This window comes from Papio anubis, chromosome 9, assembly GCF_008728515.1.
Source record: "Papio anubis isolate 15944 chromosome 9, Panubis1.0, whole genome shotgun sequence".
Classification (NCBI taxonomy): domain Eukaryota; kingdom Metazoa; phylum Chordata; class Mammalia; order Primates; family Cercopithecidae; genus Papio; species Papio anubis.
The window spans coordinates 58,446,698-58,466,553 of NC_044984.1; the positions used below are offsets into that span (position 1 = coordinate 58,446,698).

Genomic DNA, 19,856 nt, shown 5'->3' on the forward strand with positions numbered 1-19,856 from the left:
GTAAATTATTGTGAAATGACATGCATTTCCTCCCACGGGAATGAGAAATGTTTAAGAAATGTAAAAATCATGTAATAACAGCTGGACATCATTTAGTGGTGAATGCCAAGTATTCAATACACAGTGTGGAGAACTTGAATATTAACAAGGAGATTTCATTGCAAATGGGCCTGAAGCCCAAATACATTGTTATTATTCCCCATAGCTGGGTGATTTTAGTTTGCTATTTAAATCAGATTCAAAATGTACTTTTGGCAAAGGACTTTGAGGGTCATTTGTATATGTGGAATAAATTGTTAAGGTTAATAAAAATTCATGTATGTTTCTCTGTCTTGATTAAAAATGACTTTGCGTTCTTTCCCACTGCCTGGATCTTCTTCATTACAGAGACAAGCAAAATATTCGGAAAATAAGCTAAAATCAATTAAGGCACGGAACGAATATCTCCTAACACTTGAAGCCACCAATGCCTCAGTTTTCAAGTATTATATTCATGATCTTTCTGATTTAATTGATGTGAGTACTTGAAGTTTTTGTCTTTCCATATTAAAATGAAATTAACAATAACCATATTTCATTGATTGGAAAATACTATCATTTCTTAAGACTCTTATTTTACGTAATACTCAGAAAGAAAAAAATACTTTTATTTAAATTATCCATAATACGAAGACACTATCATCTGTAAGATGCATGTGAAAAAGAGTGCATCCTAAAACCAATGAAAAATAAATGGTTAGATTCTGTGAAGCTGTGAGAAGCCCGGTAAACTCAGCTAAAACGGGGCCCAGTCATTTGCAAGTTATGTAGTGGCGCAGCCCTAACTGCATTCATTATTTCAAAATGTATTTATTGGGCCCCCACTATTGTGAGACGCTGAAGCTCTCAGAAGCCATACGCAGCCCTTACCCTCTAGGATTTAAAGTGAAGAAGACAGACTTAAGAAATGACTACATGGACGATTACTTTATTACAGTTGTGGTCATTACTGGGATGCAAAATAGAGTGCACATAAATGACATTTACAGATGTATCTAAGTCTGTACATTCTCTCGTAGGATATGATATAAAAAAGCAGTAATTAGGTTTATTTAGAGCTCTCCAAATACATATTCATTGTATGTATGCAGTGTTTACTGCCGTTATTCCCCAACTTTAACCCTCCACATTATTCATTCATCGTTTCATTCAGAAAACATGCACTGAGTAGTCCAGTCGTTGTGCTAACACTATAGGAGGCTGCAAAGATGAAACACAAAAATCCCACGTCTAAAAATGCCACTACCTGCAAATAAAAGATAACAAGTGATTAAGTGCCATAAAAACAGCACAGATAAAGTCATAGAGGTTCAGAGGGTTACCTGCTGGAATTTTATTCATATACTGCTTTGTATTAATTGGATTCAACAGTTATAATTAAATTAGCCGTCATAATTTAAACATACAGTAGGTTAAAACAGCTTCATTTTTCTGGTGAATTTAAGTTCCATGTATTTAGCTGTGCCAAACCATTTAGCCACAGTTTGGGATTTCTATAAAAGAATTGTTGAGGGAAGGAATTATGTTTTAGCTTAATAACACTCTGATGTGCCTCTTTTTTTTTTGAGACAGAGTCTCACTCTGTCACCTGGGCTTTAGTGCAGTGGCTGCAGTGGCACTATCTCAGCTTACTTCAACCTCTGCCTCCTGGGTTCAAGCAATTCATTTGCCTCAACTTCCTGAGTAGCTGGGACTACAGGCACGTGCTACCACACTGGCTAATTTTTGTATTTTTAGTAGAGATGGGCTTTTGCTGTGTTGTCCAGGCCATTGTTGAACTCCTAAACTCAAGTGATCCACCTGCCTCAGCCTCCATTAGAGCTGGGATTACAGGCCTGAGCCACTGTACCTGGCCAGCCACCTCACCCAGCCTCTGATGTGAATGTTTTTCTTTTTGTCTCAAAACAATGTTATCCTATAATATCATAATTTGTTTATATAGAACCATGTAGTAATAAATAAAACCAGGGAAAATTTTCTCTTTTCACTTACTACAAAATATTTCATTCAAGTAATCACTTGATTATTTTAAATGCAGAAACTTTTTGTGTTGCTTTAAATACTTACGTCTTCCAGCACCCTGATGAAACAAAGGAGCTTTTTCTGTTACACTTCTCCTAGATTTCCTAAATAAAAGATTTTACTCGGTTTCCTGAGTAAAAATAAAGAATTTTATGACCCCAGTTTTCAAACTTAAATCTGTCAGGTTTCTCCAAGGTATAGGGAATATAAAAGAACTAATCCTATGTAACTTCTTTCTTGCTTTTTTGTTTAGGGTTCATTTTGGTAGTGATTGGAGTACTTGGCCAAATCCAAACCAATTTTTTTTTTTTGGGACAGAGTCTCGCTCTGTCACCTAGGCTGGAGTGCAGTGGCACGATCTCGGCTCACTGCCACCTCCACCTCGCAGGTTCAAGCAATTCTCCTGCCTCAGCCCCTTGAGTAGCTGGAATTACAGGTGTTCACCACCACACCTGGCTAATTTTTGTATTTTTAGTAGAGATGGGGATTCACCATGTTGGTCAGACTGGTCTCGAACTCGTGACCTCGTGATCCACCTGCCTTGGCCTCCCAAAGTGCTGGGATTACAGTCGTGAGCCACCGGGCCCAGCCAATCCAAACCAATTTTAATGCCAGAAAAACTCCCCATGTATCGAAAAGTGTTTCTTTAATACCTACAAGGTACTAAGCACCATTCCTGACAATGGGAATCCAGCAGTGAATAAAACCGAAGGCTTCACGTTTCTTGACTTTATGTATGAATTGGGAGACAAACTATAAATGAATTTATATACATAAAAGTACATGTATATACACACACATATAAAATAAGTTATGACAGTGCCATACAGAAAAATGAAACAGAGCTATGGAGGTGCTTTTGATGGAGTGTCCAGGAAAAGCCTGATACTTGAGCAGAGGAGTGAGTTGCAATACCTTGCAGCTATCTGGGAAAGGAATGCCTCACACAAAAGGACTGGCATATCTAAGGGTACAGAAGCAGAGGTGTGTCTTCCCATCTGAAGATACTCATGGAATAGCAAAGGAGGCCAGAATGGCTGCAGCTGAGCGAGTGAGGAGGAAGGTGCTAGGAGATGAGATTGGCAGAAGTCCTATCACTTAGCATCTTTTGGGTAGGGAAGGGGTTTGAATTTTGTTCTATATGTGATGGGGAGCCATTGAAGGGTTTTTTGAGCAGGGAAGTGACATCACCTGGGTTACATTTTAAAGATTCACTCTGGCAGCAGAGTGAGAAATAGACTAAAGGAGTCAGGAGGATACCAGTGAAAACAGGGAGCTATAGCAAGAGTCTTTGCAGTTGCCCAGGCTAAAGATGACTGGTGTGGACTGGTGGCTTGGACTGGTGTGGTAGTGATAGACCTATGCAAGTGGTTGGATCAAAATAGATTGAAGACAGAGCTCTAGGAACTTGCTGCCATGTGTGAAAAAGGATAGAAATGACTGCTAGGTTGAGGTCCTGAAAAATGACTCCTAGGTTACTGATAATGCCATCTACTGAGATGGGGGCCCCAGAGGAGAAGCAGGCTGAAGTGGGAGCAGTAGTCCTGCTATGTCTGTGAAAACTGAGATACCTATCAGACATCTGTGTGGAGATGTAAAGGAGCATCGCCAATATTTTTAGGATATATCAGACTGGAATCACATGTCAGGATTATGAGAGTCATCACCATCATTGTCATGGATATTTATTGAATGCCTGCTATGTAACAGGCAGCATAATATCTAATCATCACAACACTCTGAGGTAAACAGTGTTTTCTCCATTTTATAGATTGAAAAAACAAAACAAAACTGAGATTTAGCTAAGCTAGATAACTTGCCTAAGGTTATGCAGCCAATCAGAGGTAGGCTTCAAACTCATACATTTTTAACCTCCAGATCTAATTGACTCTGACCTAAATAAGTAACTGTTAAATATCCCAAGTGATATTCCATTTTTTAAAAAGTTGGACTTTTGAAAGATCAGTCTTAAATTTAAAACGTGAACAGTTCTCAAATAATATAATGTAAGAAATTGGAAATAAATGATATGAACTTGGTTTGTTGTATATTCAACTGAAATTGAGTACTCTGTTAGTGAAAGTAATTTTTATGTTCCTCGACTCACTTTTAAGGCAATTAGAGTGTGAATATGTATATTCTAAAATGGTTGCTTATTTTGTAGGAATCCAATTTGCATATATAGTGGTGATCCTAACAACCATTAAGCTTGACCCTTCCTGGTGAAAAAGAAACAGATTGATTATTATGCAGAGGTATCTAGAATTCTTCATGCATTTTGAGTTTATTTAGCAAAGTACATCTTATACTGAGCTATCTAATAATAATGAGAAGAGCTGTAATGCCTCTGGTGAGAAAAAGTCAAGACAACATTTTTAATGCACAGCATTTTGTCTGTGAAATGACATGAAAGGCAGTAAATGTATCTTGATAAATTCAAAGCATTATAAAGAGTCAAAGAATTGAAGTTGAGATCTTTTTATGTAAACCCCCAGTTTCCCTTTACCTTCCACTCATGCCAGTATCTGTCTTTTTTCTAACAAATTTTCTGTGATGAACCATTATGAATGGATCTATTGATACCACAGAAAAGTCACAAATTTTCCATAGAAACTATTATTATAGAAGCAGTACATGTGTATTGCAAAAAAAAAACAGAAAATACTACAAGCAAATATAAAATGATCACTTCTTAATTTTAATTTTTAATTTTTATGGTAATAATCACATCAGGGTAAATGGGGTATTCATCACCTCAAGTATTTATCATTTCTTTTTGTTACAAACATTCCAATTATATGCTTTTAGTTATTTTTAATTGTACAACAAATTACTATGTAGTAATTACTGTGTAGTAATTTATTGTACACTTAAATGTAGTCACCCTATTGTGCTGAAAAATACTAGCTGTTATGCTCTTATTCATTCTATCTAACTGTATTTTTGTACTTATTAACTATCCCCACTTCCCAATCACCTCTACTACCATCTGTCTATCTCCGTAAGTTTAATTGTTTTAATTTTTAGCTCTCACAAATGGGTGAGAACATGTGAAGTTTGTCTTTCTGTGCCTGGCTTATTTTAATAAATACTTAACATATTGTCCCCCAGTTCCGTGCATGTTGTTGCAAATGACAGGATCTCATTCTTTTTCATGGCTGAATAGAACTCTGCTGTGTATATGTACCACATTTTCATTATCCATTAGTCTATTGATGGGCTCTTCAGTTGCTTCCAAATCTTGACTATTGTGAATAGTGCTGCAGTAAACATGGGAATGCAGATATCTCTTTGATGTAATGATTTTCTTTATTTTGGGTGTATACCTAGCAGTAGGATTGCTAGATCATATGATAACTCTATTTTTAGTTTTTTGAGGTATTCCCATACTGTTCTCCACAGTGGCTGTACTAATTTACATTCCCACCAACAGTGTACACGAGTTCCCTTTTCTCCACATCCTTACCAGCATTAGTTCTTTCCTGCCTTTTGGATAAAAACCATTTTAACTGGGGTGAGATGATCTCTCATTGTAGTTTCGATTTGCATCTCTCTGATGATCAGTGATGTTGAGTACCTTTTCATATACCTGTTTGCCATTTGTATGTCATCTTTCGAGATATCTCTATTTAGATCTTTTGCCTATTCTAAATTCAAATTTTACATTTTTTCCTGTTGAGTTGTTTGAGCTCCTTATATGCTCTGGTTATTTATCTCTTGTCAGATTGATAGCTTGCAAATATTTTCTCCCATTCTGTGGATTCTCTCTTCATTTTGTTGATTGTTTCTTTTGCTGCACAGAAGCTTTTTAACTTGATATGATTCCATTTGTTCATTTTTGCATTGTTTGCTTCTGCCTCTAGGGTGTTACTCAAGAAGTCTTTGCCCAGACCAATTTCCTGGAGAGTTTCTCTAACGTTTTCTTGTAGTAGTTTCATAGTTTGAAGTCTTAGATTTAAGTCTTTAATCCATTTTGATTTGATTTCTGTGTATAGTGAGAGATAGAGGTCTAGTTTCATTCTTCTGCATATGGGTACCCAACTTTCCCAGAACATTTATTGAAGAGATCTTTTCCCAGTGTAAGCTTGTGTTAGCCCATTATCACACTGCTATAAAGAACTGCCCAAGACTGGGAAATTTATGAAGGAAAGGGGTTTAATTGACTCACAGTTCCACATGGCTGGGGAAGCCTCATGAAACTTACAAACATGGTGGAAGGGGAGGCAAACATGTCTTTCTTCACATGGCAGCATGAAAGAGATGTGCCACGCAAGGAAAAGCCCCTTATAAAACCATCAGATCTTGTGAGAACTCATTCAGTATCACAAGAATAGTATGAGGGTAATTGTCCCCATAATTCAATTACCTCCCACCGGGTCCTTCACATGACATGTGGGGATTATGGGAACTACAGTTCAAGATGAGATTTGGGTGGGGACACAGCCAAACCATATCAATGTTCCTGGCACTTTTGTTGAAAATGAGTTCGCTGTAGATGTATGAATTTATTTCTGAGTTCTCTATTCTGTTTCACTGGTCTATGTTTATGCCAGTACAGTTTTAGTTACTATAGCTTTTGTTACTATAGCTGTTTTGGTTACTATAGCTTTGTAATATAATTGAAATTAGGTAGTGTGATTCCTCAAGTGTTTTTCTTTTTGCTCAGGATGGCTTTGGCTACTGTAGGTTTTTTGTGGTTCAATATAAACTTCAGGATTATTTATTCTATTTCTGTAAAGAGTATTACTGGTATTTTCATAGAGATTGCATTGAATCTATAGACCACTTTGGGGAGTCTGGACATTTCAACAGTACTGATTCTCCCAATCCATGAACATGGAGTATCTTTCCATTTTTTTGTATTTTCAATTTCTTGCATCAGTGTTTTATAGTTTTTATTATAGAGATCTTTCACTTCTTTGGTTAAGTTTATTCCTAGGTATCTTCTTATATTTGTAGCTATTATAAATGGGATTACTTTCTTGATTTCTTTTTCAGATTGTGTGCTGTTGGCATATAGAAATGTTGATTTTGTATCCTGTAACTTTACTGAATTTGTTTATCAGTTCTAATAGTTTTTTTAGTGGCATCTTTAGCTTTTTCCAGATATTCAGATCATATCACCTATAAACAAGGATAATTTGACTTTTTCTTTCCCAATTTGTATGTTATTTCTTTCTCTTCTCTGATTCCACTATCTAGGACTTCCAGTGATCACATTCTTACCACCTAAGGTCATCATTGTTAAAGCTAGACTTTCTCTATGTCTATATACACACATTTTTAAACCAGAAGGACAGTATGAAATAATATTTTACATAGAGCATTCTAACCTACTTTTTAAAATCAATAATCTTTATCCTTCCATCTCAGTAGATTTTTGTCTCATCTAATACATACCACATTTCCATTTGTGACCCCAAGGAATGTTTCACAGCTGATGTGTCTAGGCAAGACTGATTTAGGATTACACACTATGTCTGGATGATATGTCCCTTAAGTTTTTTTTAATCCAGCAAAGTTCTTTTATTTATTCATTTATTTATTTATTTATTTATTTAGAGATGGAGTCTTGCTCTGTTGCCCAGGCTGGAGTGCAGTGGTGCAATCTCGGCTCAGTGCAACCTCCACCTCCCAGGTTAAAGCAGTTCTTCTGCCTCATCCTCCCAAGTAGCTGGGATTACAGATGCGGACCACCACGCCTGGCTAATTGTTTTGTATTTTTAGTAGAGACGGGGTTTCACCATGTTGGCCAGGCTGGTTTCAAACTCCTGACCTCAAGTGATCTGCCTGCCTCGGCCTCCCAAAATGCTGGGATTGCAGACGTAAGCTACCGTGCCCAGCTTAATCCAACAAAATTCTTTGTTGAAGAGACATGGACAGGTGTTCCTCAGAATGCCCTAGCTTCTGGATTTGTATATTACCTCCTTATGTCATTTATCCTGTTTCTTTATCCTCTATATTCTTGCAAGTTGAACTTTAGATAAAGGCCTGATGAGTTCAAGTTAAGCACTTTGCAATAGAATACATCATTAAGTGTGTTGCCACATCTTATTTAGGCATACCACAACATCTATTTAACCCATCAACAGTGATGCTAAAATTGCTGTCTTTGGGCGATGTGACTTCGATTTCCTACATTTTATAGTTAAGTCTTCCCTCCTTACAACAGACTATGGATATTTTAAAACCTCTCAAATTTGGATTTTATTACATTGGAAATCTACTAATTTGGAACTCAGCAACATCTGAGCTATAATTTACTTTGTTCAGCAAAACTCTTTCTTGTAGTAAAAATTAATGATGTAAACTAAAGGGGAATAACAATTTTTAAAATGTTTTTAAGCACTTCAGACTAATCAGTTTACATATATATCATTGACACTGTATTTAATGGAATCTTCTTTTGTTAACTACTACAGCTAAAACTTTTAATAATTCAACACTTTAATAGACAAATTTGTCTTTTCTGTATATTTAGAGGTGATCTGATGATTTTAAAAATATTTAATAATTTCCAATTTTTATCTATTTGAGAAACCTTTACCTATCAATATTAGTTTGAATTACTAAAGTGCATTCTCTCTTTCTCTGTCTGTCTCTCTCTCATTTTCTCTGTATCTCTCTGAGAAATTGCTGCCAATGTAGAGAATCTCTAATGATTTATAAATAATGGTTTTTGGAGGTCTACTGAAATTTATTTTTAGTAAATCTTACATACTTAATTGTGCCTTGTTAGGATCAATGAATGAACATTATGATGAGTTCCATCACTGAACATGACTCTTTCATAAACTTAGTAGGTAAAAATTAATTTCTTGATCAAGTCCAAGTTGAAAATATTAGATATCAGAACTCTAAAGTTTATTGATATTGATGGTAATTCAATGAAGAAAATGGCTCAATTGTTAACCAAGTATCTATTATTTTATTTCAGCTGAAAATATTTGAATGTAGTATACCAAACAAGGATTGGACACTTCTGGGTACTCCAGATATTGAATTATGTCTCGGGAGAAGGGAAGGAATTGTGATTGGGCAGGGGGAACTTGGAGAACTTCTGAAATACCAGTAACATTAAAAGGAACATAAGCTGGCCACAGTGGCTCACACCTGTAATCCCAGCACTTCGGGAGGCTAAGGCAGGCAAATCACCTGAGGTCAGAAGTTGGAGACCAGCCTGACCAACATGGTGAAACCCTCTCTCTACTAAAAATACAAAAACATTAGCCAGGCATGATGGTGGGTGCCTGTAATCCCAGCTACTCGGGAGGCTGAGGCAGGAGAATCACTTGAACCTGGGAGGTGGATGTTGTAGTGAGCCAAGATCGCGCCATTTACTCCAGCCTGGGCAACAAGAAGAAAAGTCAGTCTCAAAAAAAACCCAAAAGGAACATATATGTTTTGCACTTTTCTATAAGTATGTCATATTTTAATATTTAAAAAATAAAAAGGATGGAATTACTAAAATGATAAATATATGCCTTAAATATGTTTAATCTAAAGCTTACCAATATAGTTTTACCTGCCAATCTTTTAATATTATGATTTATCTTTTTGTTCTTTGTTTTTACTATGCATTATATACTTTTAATGATTTATCTGTTGTACAGAGTTCAGAGTAATCTTCCTTTACACAGATCACTTTAGTTGTGTATTATTTATAATTTCTAGTTTTGAGGGTTTTTTGGTGAAGAAAAAATATTCTGGACATTTACAATGTTTTCACAATCTTGCACAGTTGTTACACCTTTGCCTCATCTAATAGCAATTTTGTTTACTCCTGAGTCTTTCCAACAATTTTTTAGACTTATTTTATCAGTTTATTTAATAGTTAATTAAATTATAGTTATAATAAATATAAATGGCACAAATATTGCACAGTCTGTTCTTGGAGGCATACAGATGAATTGTTGGAGCAGAAATGTAGAGGAGTATTAGAGAGCACCTACTGGCTGTGTGTGTCCACGTTGCCATTGGCATTGGTCACTATGCTTTAGAACAAGGGTGGATAAACTTTTTCTGTAAGGGGACAGAGGGTAAATATTTTAGGCTTTGTGAGCCCATATGGTTTGTGTCACAACTATTCAACTCTAGTGCAAAAGTAGCTATAAATAATAAGTAAGCAAATGGGCGTGGTTGTATCGCAGTCAGACTTTATTTACCTTACCAAGCTCTGGGCTGGATTTGGCTCACAGGGTCTAGTTTGCCGATCCTGATTTATAAAATGAAGCAAGTGTTAGTTAACCTGGAGTATCACTTAAACAGAAGACTGTTGAGAGTGCTTCTCCTCTGTCTCTGAGGAAAGTCCTAGATAAATTTTAGTTTGTAAAATAACAATCTCCTAGTTTGGAATCAAGTGGGAGGTGGAACACAGTGTTAATTTCACAACAAATAAGGACTTTTATTATGTCATGCTAAAGAATAAATATGAATTGTAAGAATAAGTATATTGCAAATATTGGCCAAAGGAAGTTTAATTGGTTGGGAGAATAAAGGTATCATTGTAGAGGAAAATAGATTGTAGTTTTTGTAAATAACAGGTAAAATATCTGTGATAATTATTATCCCAATATTAAGTGCAAAAGAGCCTATAACTTATTATCCTGTAAGAATGAAAATATGTTACAAGCAGAAGAAAAATCATACAGGCAACAAATATTTGTAATTGAATGCTAAGAGTTCCAAAAGATTATGATTTGCTAAGAGAAAAGAATTAGAGTACAAGTCTTAATGCTAGGATTCTCTGATCTATAATCAGATTCAGCACGCTGAAAATATGGAATTCTTAAAGCAACTGGTTTTAGAATTGCATTGCTGATAATGTAACCTCTTCCAGTTCAGTTCCACACCTTCAGAATGTATTCAGAGAAACTCAGTCCTCAACAATAAAATTCTATTAGTGCTTTCTCCCAGAGCACCTGCCCAGTAGTAATAAAGTATTTGTCATCCTTGCAGTACAGTTTCATGGTCTCCAGTTTCTCCCTATAAACATTTGCAGGTTGGTTGAGAGTGTGAAAGATAAATGTTTGTTATTATTATTATGGAATATTGCCAAGGAATAATCCCCTACTCCAGCCAGTTTTCTTCATAGAGATTATCTGTCACATGTGTTTTATTGGCCATTTATGCAGAATAAGATTGAAATTAGATTGCATCATATATTTCATGCCATCCTTTTTTATCTTTTCTGAATAATCAGCTACGTTAAAGCTTTTAGCCTTATCTTTTTTGTGTCTTGGGACATGTGTTTAATTAAAAAGCCAGCTTATTCACAGTTCAGAATTTTCTTAGTTTGACTTTTCCCCCATATAACAGTATTAAGATTTATCCATGAAAACCTGTCCCATTGTAGTACTGTATTCCCCATTAGACCTGAACTCCTATTAGGAAGATTATGGCGAGATCATGTTACATGGTTAGGATATTGTAGTGATCATGTTAACTGATTTAGGCATGGTTTATCCCTTTGTGATAGGGTATTTAAAAACTGAAAGGAGTTGGATGACTGAAGTAGTTGGCTCTTAAAGTTCTTTTCAGTGGAGGTTCCAGGGGCATTTGCTTAAAGGAAGCTGCACCGATCTGGTTTCCTCCTGCACTATGGGCTGTTCTTTCTCTTTTCTCATTCTCCAGTGCTCACTTATCCTTTTTGGCTGCACTTCTGAATATTGAGAGTCACCTGAGGCAGGATTTCTTGCTTCCATGGCTTAAGTACCATCTGACGGCTCCTAGATTTTTACCACCAACCTTGATCATCTTCCTGGGCTTCAGATTTGTACATCAACTCACTACTGAGCATCCCTAACCAGATGTCTAACAGGCATCTTGAACATGTAAAATACTCAAAACACAACTATTTATATCCATTTGCCCTACTGTCATCATCCTCCACACACATAACAACTTTCTTCTTAGTCATGTTTCACACCTCAGAAAATAATGCCACTTTCCGCTAAAAACCAGTTCTCTTGTTCCACACATATAAATTCATCAGCAAATCCTGTCATCTTTACCTCGTAAATGTCCCAAACCCTGCCGCTTCTCACTAGCTGTACTTGCAGTTTCCTAAATAAAGCCTCTTCATTCTTAGACTCCACTATTGCAGTAGCTTCCTAAGCTTCCACTCATATGTTCCAAAAATCCATTCTCTTCCCAAGCAGCCAGAATATTGAAAAACATCAATCACAGGAGTTTAAGACCAACCTGGCCAACATAGTGAAACCCCGTCTCTAATAAAAATAAAAAAATTAGCTGGGCATGGTACCGGGTGCCTGTAATCCCAGCTAGTTGGGAGGCTGAGGCAGGAGAATCACTTGAATCCAGGAGGTGGAGGTTGCAGTGAGCTGAGATCATGCCATTGCACTCCAGCCTGGACAACATAATGAGACCCCACCTAAAAAAAAAAAAAGAGAGAAACATAAATCAGATTTATCAATTCCTATTTCATATTCTCCAAAGACCTCCCATTGTCCTTAGAATAAAATCCAAACTATTCACCAAGACCCTGTATGAACTGACGCCCACCTACATTTAGTGTCGTATCTTGCAACTTTTCCCTTAGTCACCATACATCAGGTACATTGGCCTTCTGTGTTCAGAACCACCAAACTTTTTCTCACCTGGGGCCTTTGCGCTTTTTGTCTGGAACACTCTTCCAGAGCATTGCAGGACTGACTGCTTCTTTTCATTTATGTTGCATTTCAACTGCCCAATATAAAAGGACAACACCCTTTCCCCTAACACTCTCCCTAATCCTTTGACCCTTTACCTTATCCATAGCATTTACCATCTGGCCTGTATTTAATTGGGTTTGGTTTGCTCATTCTCTCTCCTTTCTCATTATTTGATTCAGGCTGGTTATAGAGATTTTAGCCTAGGAAAAATGAGTAGCAGCTCCTCTGAAGGAAATGATTGTCCATTGGTATATGGGTGGGAGATGTGTTAGGCAACAAGTGATTATTTGGCCTGCTCATTGACTCGGGCATATGCAACTCACTCCTTTTTGGTACTTTGTACCCATCCCTATCACACAGATGTGCCATTTTGATCTTTTCATTGCTCAAGAGAAAACTCAAAACAACTTTTTCTAAATGCTTGGTTACAGTTGTTAAAACAACAAGAAGAGTTAAATTGTCAGCTGGCTCTCTGTGGACCTTCAGGAACGCAGACATGAAAACTGGTGTGTAAAAGTTGCCTGTAGAAATTTAGACATCTGGTTCAGTCCTGCAAGATGCCTATCTCTCACAAAATGTGTTTGTGGTTTCTAGGGTGAAATTCTGTACAGTTAGGAAAATAGAGAAGGTCAAAGAGGTAGTTATGCAGAAGAAATCCACTTTCTTCATTTGACTACTGTGTAAAAGCTCTGAAATTTTCTATTTCTGGTCTGTTATAATTCACTGTGCTTAGGTTGCACTATTTTGCAAGAAGGCTCAAAAGAAGAAGTGGATAGAGTCTACACCCAATACCCATGGCTTTAGAATGACCACAGCCAGGCTTATTTCAACCCAGAGATAAGACCCAGGACATGAGATCACAGAAGGCTCTCAGACAGAGACCAGACTATAGAAATGAAGGTAGAATAATTCTGCAGAAGAGGTAGAACACTTCCTTCTTTTCCATTCTCATGACAACTGCTGAATTCTGCAGTCACATGGGAGCCTGGGGCTGCCCTCCAGTTACTCCAGGGCAACCCTGACAAACGACCTTGGCTGCTACTGTTCTTGAAACATGAATGTCAGACTTGTTTCCCATGCAGTTCCACTATGGTAACTCCCGTTTTAGGAGCAAACTTCTACCCCACTAGGGCTCATATCATGGAGTTATGCCAAAAAATAGAAAGTATTCTTCCTGAACAGCTGTGATTCAGTTATACCTAACATTACACATTATACTCACCATGTTATTTCAGCCAACTCTCAGCATTTGTCACAGTCCTCCATACAGATGGTCCTCAACTTACAGTGGTTCAACTTACAGTTTTTCAGCTTTACAATTGATTTATCTGGATGTGACTCCATTGCAAATAGAGGAGCATCTAGACTTACAATGGCTCAACTTGCAACTTTTCGACTTTACAATAAGTTTATTGGGGCATTAAGTGCATTTTTAATTTACAACATTTTCCACTTAACAACAGGTTTATTGGGATGTAACCCATTGTAAATTGAGGAGCGTCTGTATTTGGATTTCATCTTCATTTTGATACTATTTGCAACCCTTTTGCCTAAGAAAATTAGCCTACTGTGATGATTTAGACTAATGTCTACTGGAATCTGTCTTGACAGGTTTTCAGATATTTTAAAAATGTACATATGCCCTTCTGTTTCCAACAGCCTTTTCTTCCCCAATTTTAATCCATAATTTTATGTATCCGTTCAGAATTTTTCATCCATCAGAACAACATTGCTTTGTTTTCAAGAAATCTTGTATTGGTTTCTTATGTATTTTCATCACTAAATGCACTTGGGCTATAACTCAGCTCTTTGTGCAGAGGCTGGCTTTTCATATTGTCATTAATAATTCATGAGCTCTATAGAATTACTTTAAACCTTTTAAACCAAGTATGTTGAATCTTAACAGATCCCGTGTCATTTCAGCTTCTAGTTTAGAAAAAAAAAAAGACAAAAAAAGATTCAGTGACTAGCCTTGCTGTCTCAGGAGACCTTGAATAAGAATTTTCTTTTTTCTGTATTTTGTTTCTAGTTCAAGATGCCTGAAAATCCTACAGTGTAGAAATGCTGCCTATCAGAAGTAACAAAACTAGGCCAATTAAGCGATCTTACAGACTGACAAGCATCATAGGGGTCAGAGAAGGAAATTTCCTATCAAAACTGTTCACGGAAGCCTCCTAAGGGTAGCACTGAAAGCTCAGAAGACCTGGGGAGGCTCCTAGATCAGTTACTAAGCTGCATGCACGCTCCTCCCAGCCTAGGAGGAAACCAGGATGAAATTATCTCTCGCTGTGCCCAGACCTGCAGAATCCAACTGACTGCACTGGGTGTGGAAACATGCACTGATGCTTTTGTAGTCTTCACATTTATTTCCCCAAAGAAGCTACACTTAAAACTTTGAGGCATGAGCTAAGTCTTGGAATAATGAAAATTTAGTGTGTATTTTTCAGAGCTCCAAGTCAATCTGGTGGTTGGGATTAGATTGCTTTCTTTTCTTTTTTTTTTTCTGTCTTTTCCTTCTCTCTGTCTTTCTCTTTTAAGTTGTTAAGAGATTTGGGGGTTTTTCTGAGAGAGGGAGGCTTTTCTCCTGATTTCATTCCTCTAGATTTCAATTTTTTAAGTCCCGTTGGAATCAATACTCATAAAATAGAACAGCTTGTCTCATCTGTTTCATTATAATCCAGTAGAATCTATCTTCTTTCAGAATAGTGAGATGTTTTTAAACACTGGTACCTCTAAAAAAAAGAGGTCATTTCCTTTACAAATCTGTGTTTTCATTAACACAAATTTCTTGTCTTTCTTGAAAGATAGAATAATTTTTCAGGCCCTCTGATATGTATAAAACTGCTACACAGAACCATTATAGATTTTGAAAAGCAGGAGGAATACAAGAGGACTTTGTTCATCTGGGACTAGAATTTCTAAATTAACCAAAATGAATCATTCTCTATATTTGAGTACAGCTGATTCCACTGGAAATGTATTAATGATGAGACTGATTGCTGCATTTCACAATTGTATTTTAGTTGCATTTGTAATTATGGTGTCACAGCTACTTTCTGATTTTTTTAAATCAAGTCGTCTTTAATCAAGTCCTTTTTTCTGCTTGGGAAAATAGCACCCCCAAAAGACATGGTTGCAAGCCCATTTATTTGATGATGGGAAAATAGCACCCCCAAAAGACATGGTTGCAAGCCCATTTACTTGATGATTGTTTTAGGGCATTGCTTCTCAGACTTTTAATGTGCATATGAATCACCTGTGGATCCTTTTTAACCTTCAGATTCTGAAATAGGTCAGGGGTGGGACTCAGGATCCTTCTTTTCTTTTCTTTCTCTCTCTTTCCTTCTTTCTTTCTCTCTCTCTCTCTCTCTCTCTCCTTCCTTCCTTCCTTCCTTCCTTCTTTCCTTCCTCCCTCCCTCCCTCCCTGCCTCCCTTCCTTTTCTTTCTTTCTTTCTTTTTTGTTTCTTTCTTTCTTTTTTTTTTTTTGAGACAAGGTCCCACTCTGTTTCCCAGGCTACAGTGCAGTGGTACGATCTCAGCTTACTGCAGCCTCTACCTCCCAGGATCAAGTGATCCCCCAATCTCAACCTCCTGAGTAGCTAGAACCACAGCACCCACCCCCATACTCGGCTAATTTTTAAAATTTTTTGTAGAGACAGTGTCTGACTATGTTACCCAGGCTGGTCTTGAATCCCTGGGCTCAAGCAATCCTCCCACCTTGGCCCCTCGAAGTGCTGGGATTACAGGCGTGAGCCACCACGCCCAGCCAAGATCCAGCATTTCTAACAAGCCCCTGGTGCTGCCGTTGCTGCTGGTCCACAGACTAAATTTTAAATAGCAAGATTTTAGAATATCTTTACATAAAAATTTCAAATTTAATAATTCTGAAATAGGAGGGTAAAGATTAGAATTAAATAGGTTAGTTGTAAGAACCAACCTATTTAATTTAAATCCAAGGGTGGAATTAAATAGGTTCTAAAGACAGGTCAGTGAAGGCAGATCCGATGGTTCACATCCTGGTAGATATATCCTTTGTACAAAGGTTGCTTTCTTTGTGACCCCTCCACTATTTTAACAGCAAGCCAATGGACAGCTTATGTTCAAATTCCTTGTGGATGGAGGTAGTTTATTTACTATGCTCCAATCTTTATATGTCTAGAGCCTAGCATATTCCCTGGCACTTAATCCATGGCCAATTAGTGAGTTGAATTGAATCAAACTGAACTGATTGAACTTCACTGGAACAATATAGGGAAAGGACCTAGTTTTGTACCTTTAAAGTCACTTCTTTCCTCTTTAAGTGATTCATACTGCTTTTATGTACAAATTGAAAATCAGCCTGTCAGTAGTTGTCAGTAATTGATTACTAATTTCCAGTATTATGCTTTATTTCAAGTCATATTCTCTTAAAATGCAACATGAAAAAATACAAATGCAAATTAAAGATAATGAAGATTCAAGAATCTCAAAAGCAGTTATATTCCTAGGAATACTAAATGAAATTCTATCTCCAATAAGCAGACTTTGACAATCATTTATTATTTAAGAGTTTTATTCTGGGGATAAGAGGGAAGGCATTCCTAGACTATTTTGGCAGATTCTAACCTGTTCTTCTCACTTCTAAAAGAGTACAGTTTATTCTTGATCTTCAATAAAATATGCAAATTCAAAATATTGTAGTTAGTGTATTTGCAACCTACACAGATTTCAATAAATGATTGTATCAATCTCAGTATTGCACAAATGAAACTTGAATGCTATTTTTCATTCTTTTGCTGTTTGATTTTGCCTCTTTTATGTTTTAGCAGCATTATGGAGATATAATTCACATACTACGTAGTTCACCCATTATAAATCTATAGCTGTCTTTCAGTATACTGAGAGTTGTGTATCCATCACCACAATCAATTTTTGAATATTTTCATTATCCCACAAAGAAATCCTGCACCTCTCAGCCATCACCCCCAACTTCTTCCCTCTTCCTAGCCCTCATCAACCACAATCTACTTTTTATCTCTATAGATGTGTCTCTTCTGAACATTTCATGTCAATGAAATCATATGTAGTCTTTTGTGACTTACTTCTTTCACTTAGAATAATGTTTTCAAAGTTCATCCATGTTATGGCATATATCAGTTCTTCCTTTTTGTGGCTGAATAATATTTAATGATATGGCTATACCATATTTTATTTTAGTTTATGGACATTTAGATTGTTTCTACCTTTTAGCTATTACGAATAATACTGCTATAAACATTTGTATACACATTTTTAGGTGGATATGTTTTCATTTCTCTTGGATATATATCTAGGAGCAGATTTGCTGAATCATATGGTAACTCTGTGTTTAACTTTTGAGGAACTACCAGATTGTTTTCCAAAGTGGCTCTACCATTTTACATTCCCACTGGCAGTGTATGAGGGCTCCAATTTCTCCACATCCTCTCCAACACTTGCTATTGTCTGTCTTATTGATTACAGCCATCCTAGTGGGTGTGAAGTGGTATCTCATTGTGGTTTTGACTTGCATTTCCCTGATTATCATTAGTATTTCCCAGTGATATTGAGCATCTCCTCATGTGCTTATTAACCATTTGTATGTCATCTTTGAAGAAATGTCTATTCAGATTCATTGCCCATTTTAAAATTAGGCTTTGTCTTTTTATTATTGAGTTTTAAGAGTTCTTTATATATTCTAGATATAAGTACCTAATAAGATACATGATTTGCAAAAATTTCTTCCCATTCTATGAGTTCTCTTTTCACTCTCTTGATGGTGTCTATGTTTTTTTTCTTTTTTTCACATGGAGTCTCGCTCTGTAGCCCAAGCTGGAGTACAGTGGCACCATCTTGGCTCACTGCAACCTTCAACTCCTGGGTTCAGGCGATTCTTGTGGCTCAGCCTCCTGAGTAACTGGGACAATAGGCACGTGCCACCACACCCGGCTAATTTTTTGTATTTTAGTAGAGACGGGGGGGTCTTCAATTTAGATGAATCTAGTTAATTTTTTCATCTGTTGCTTGTGCTTTTGAGGTCATGTCCAAGAAACCGGTGCCTAATCCAATATCATGAAAGCTTACCCGTTTCCTTCTAAGAGTTTTATAGCTATAGGTCTCACATTTTTGTCTTTGATCAATTTTGCATTCATTTTTGTATGTGGTGTTCTTTTACTTTTTAAGTGCTGTGATCTTGGCTACCACGCAAGTCTGAATAGAGCCCTAAGAACATATCTTTCTGCGGAGTACAACCTTGAAACCTCCAGACATGAGGGCTTAGACATTATTGAGAATGCAGTTGATAATTTAGAGCCCCGGAGTGATAAGCAGAGATTCATGGAGATGTACCCTGCTGCATTCTGTCCACCAATGAAGTTTGAGTTTCAGTCTCACATGGGTGATGAGGTCAGTAATTGATCATTTTTAAAATAATGAATTGTCTCTTCACTTATATTTCTCCTCACTTGCTATAATCTAACAGCTGTAATAATTCCAAGTTGTTTTCTCTCTCCTATCCTTGCAAAGGCCCTTAATATAATGCTGAGATCAGCCGCTACCAACATTTTTTTGTTTGTTTGTTTGTTTGAGACAGAGTCTGGCTCTGTCGCCCAGGCTGGAGTGCACTGGTGCGATCTCGGCTCACTGCAAGCTCAGCCTCCCAGGTTCATGCCATTCTCCTGCCTCAGCCTCTGGAGTAGCTGGGACTACAGGCGCCCACCACCACGCCCGGCTAATTTTTTTGTATTTTTAGTAGAGACGGGGTTTCACCATGTTAGCCAGGATGGTCTCTATCTCCAGACCTCGTGATCCGCCTGCCTCGGCCTCCCAAAGTGCTGGGATTACAGGCATGAGCCACCGCGCCTGGCCAGTCGCTACCAACTTTTAAAGCAAATGTCAAACACTCAAATACTCACAAAGGTCAAACAGATAAAAGGTGCAGATTTCTGTTGCACTAAGCTTTCCCAGAATAGAAAGTTTTTGTTCTACCTCAAGACATTTTAATTTACTGAAAAGGAAGGCATTTTGCTGGTCTGATACAATCTGTCTGATGGCTTCTTATAATCCTGATTTAAAGATTCTCATAAAGAAAAGTAATTGTATATGGCAGGAAAATGGAAGCAAAAA

At 37.0% G+C, this 19,856-nt stretch overlaps 1 protein-coding gene across 2 annotated transcripts in view; it reads left to right on the top strand.

The window, feature by feature from the left end:
- The window catches only part of SRGAP1 (SLIT-ROBO Rho GTPase activating protein 1), a 318,550-nt gene that overhangs the window by 212,425 nt on the left and 86,269 nt on the right, over positions 1–19,856 (top strand). For both annotated transcript variants that reach the window (XM_003906716.5, XM_017945988.3), the window contains exons 6-7: positions 388–516; positions 18,915–19,136. In XM_003906716.5, the coding sequence (XP_003906765.4) occupies positions 388–516; positions 18,915–19,136 (351 nt within the window). The remainder of the gene's footprint in view (positions 1–387; positions 517–18,914; positions 19,137–19,856) is intronic.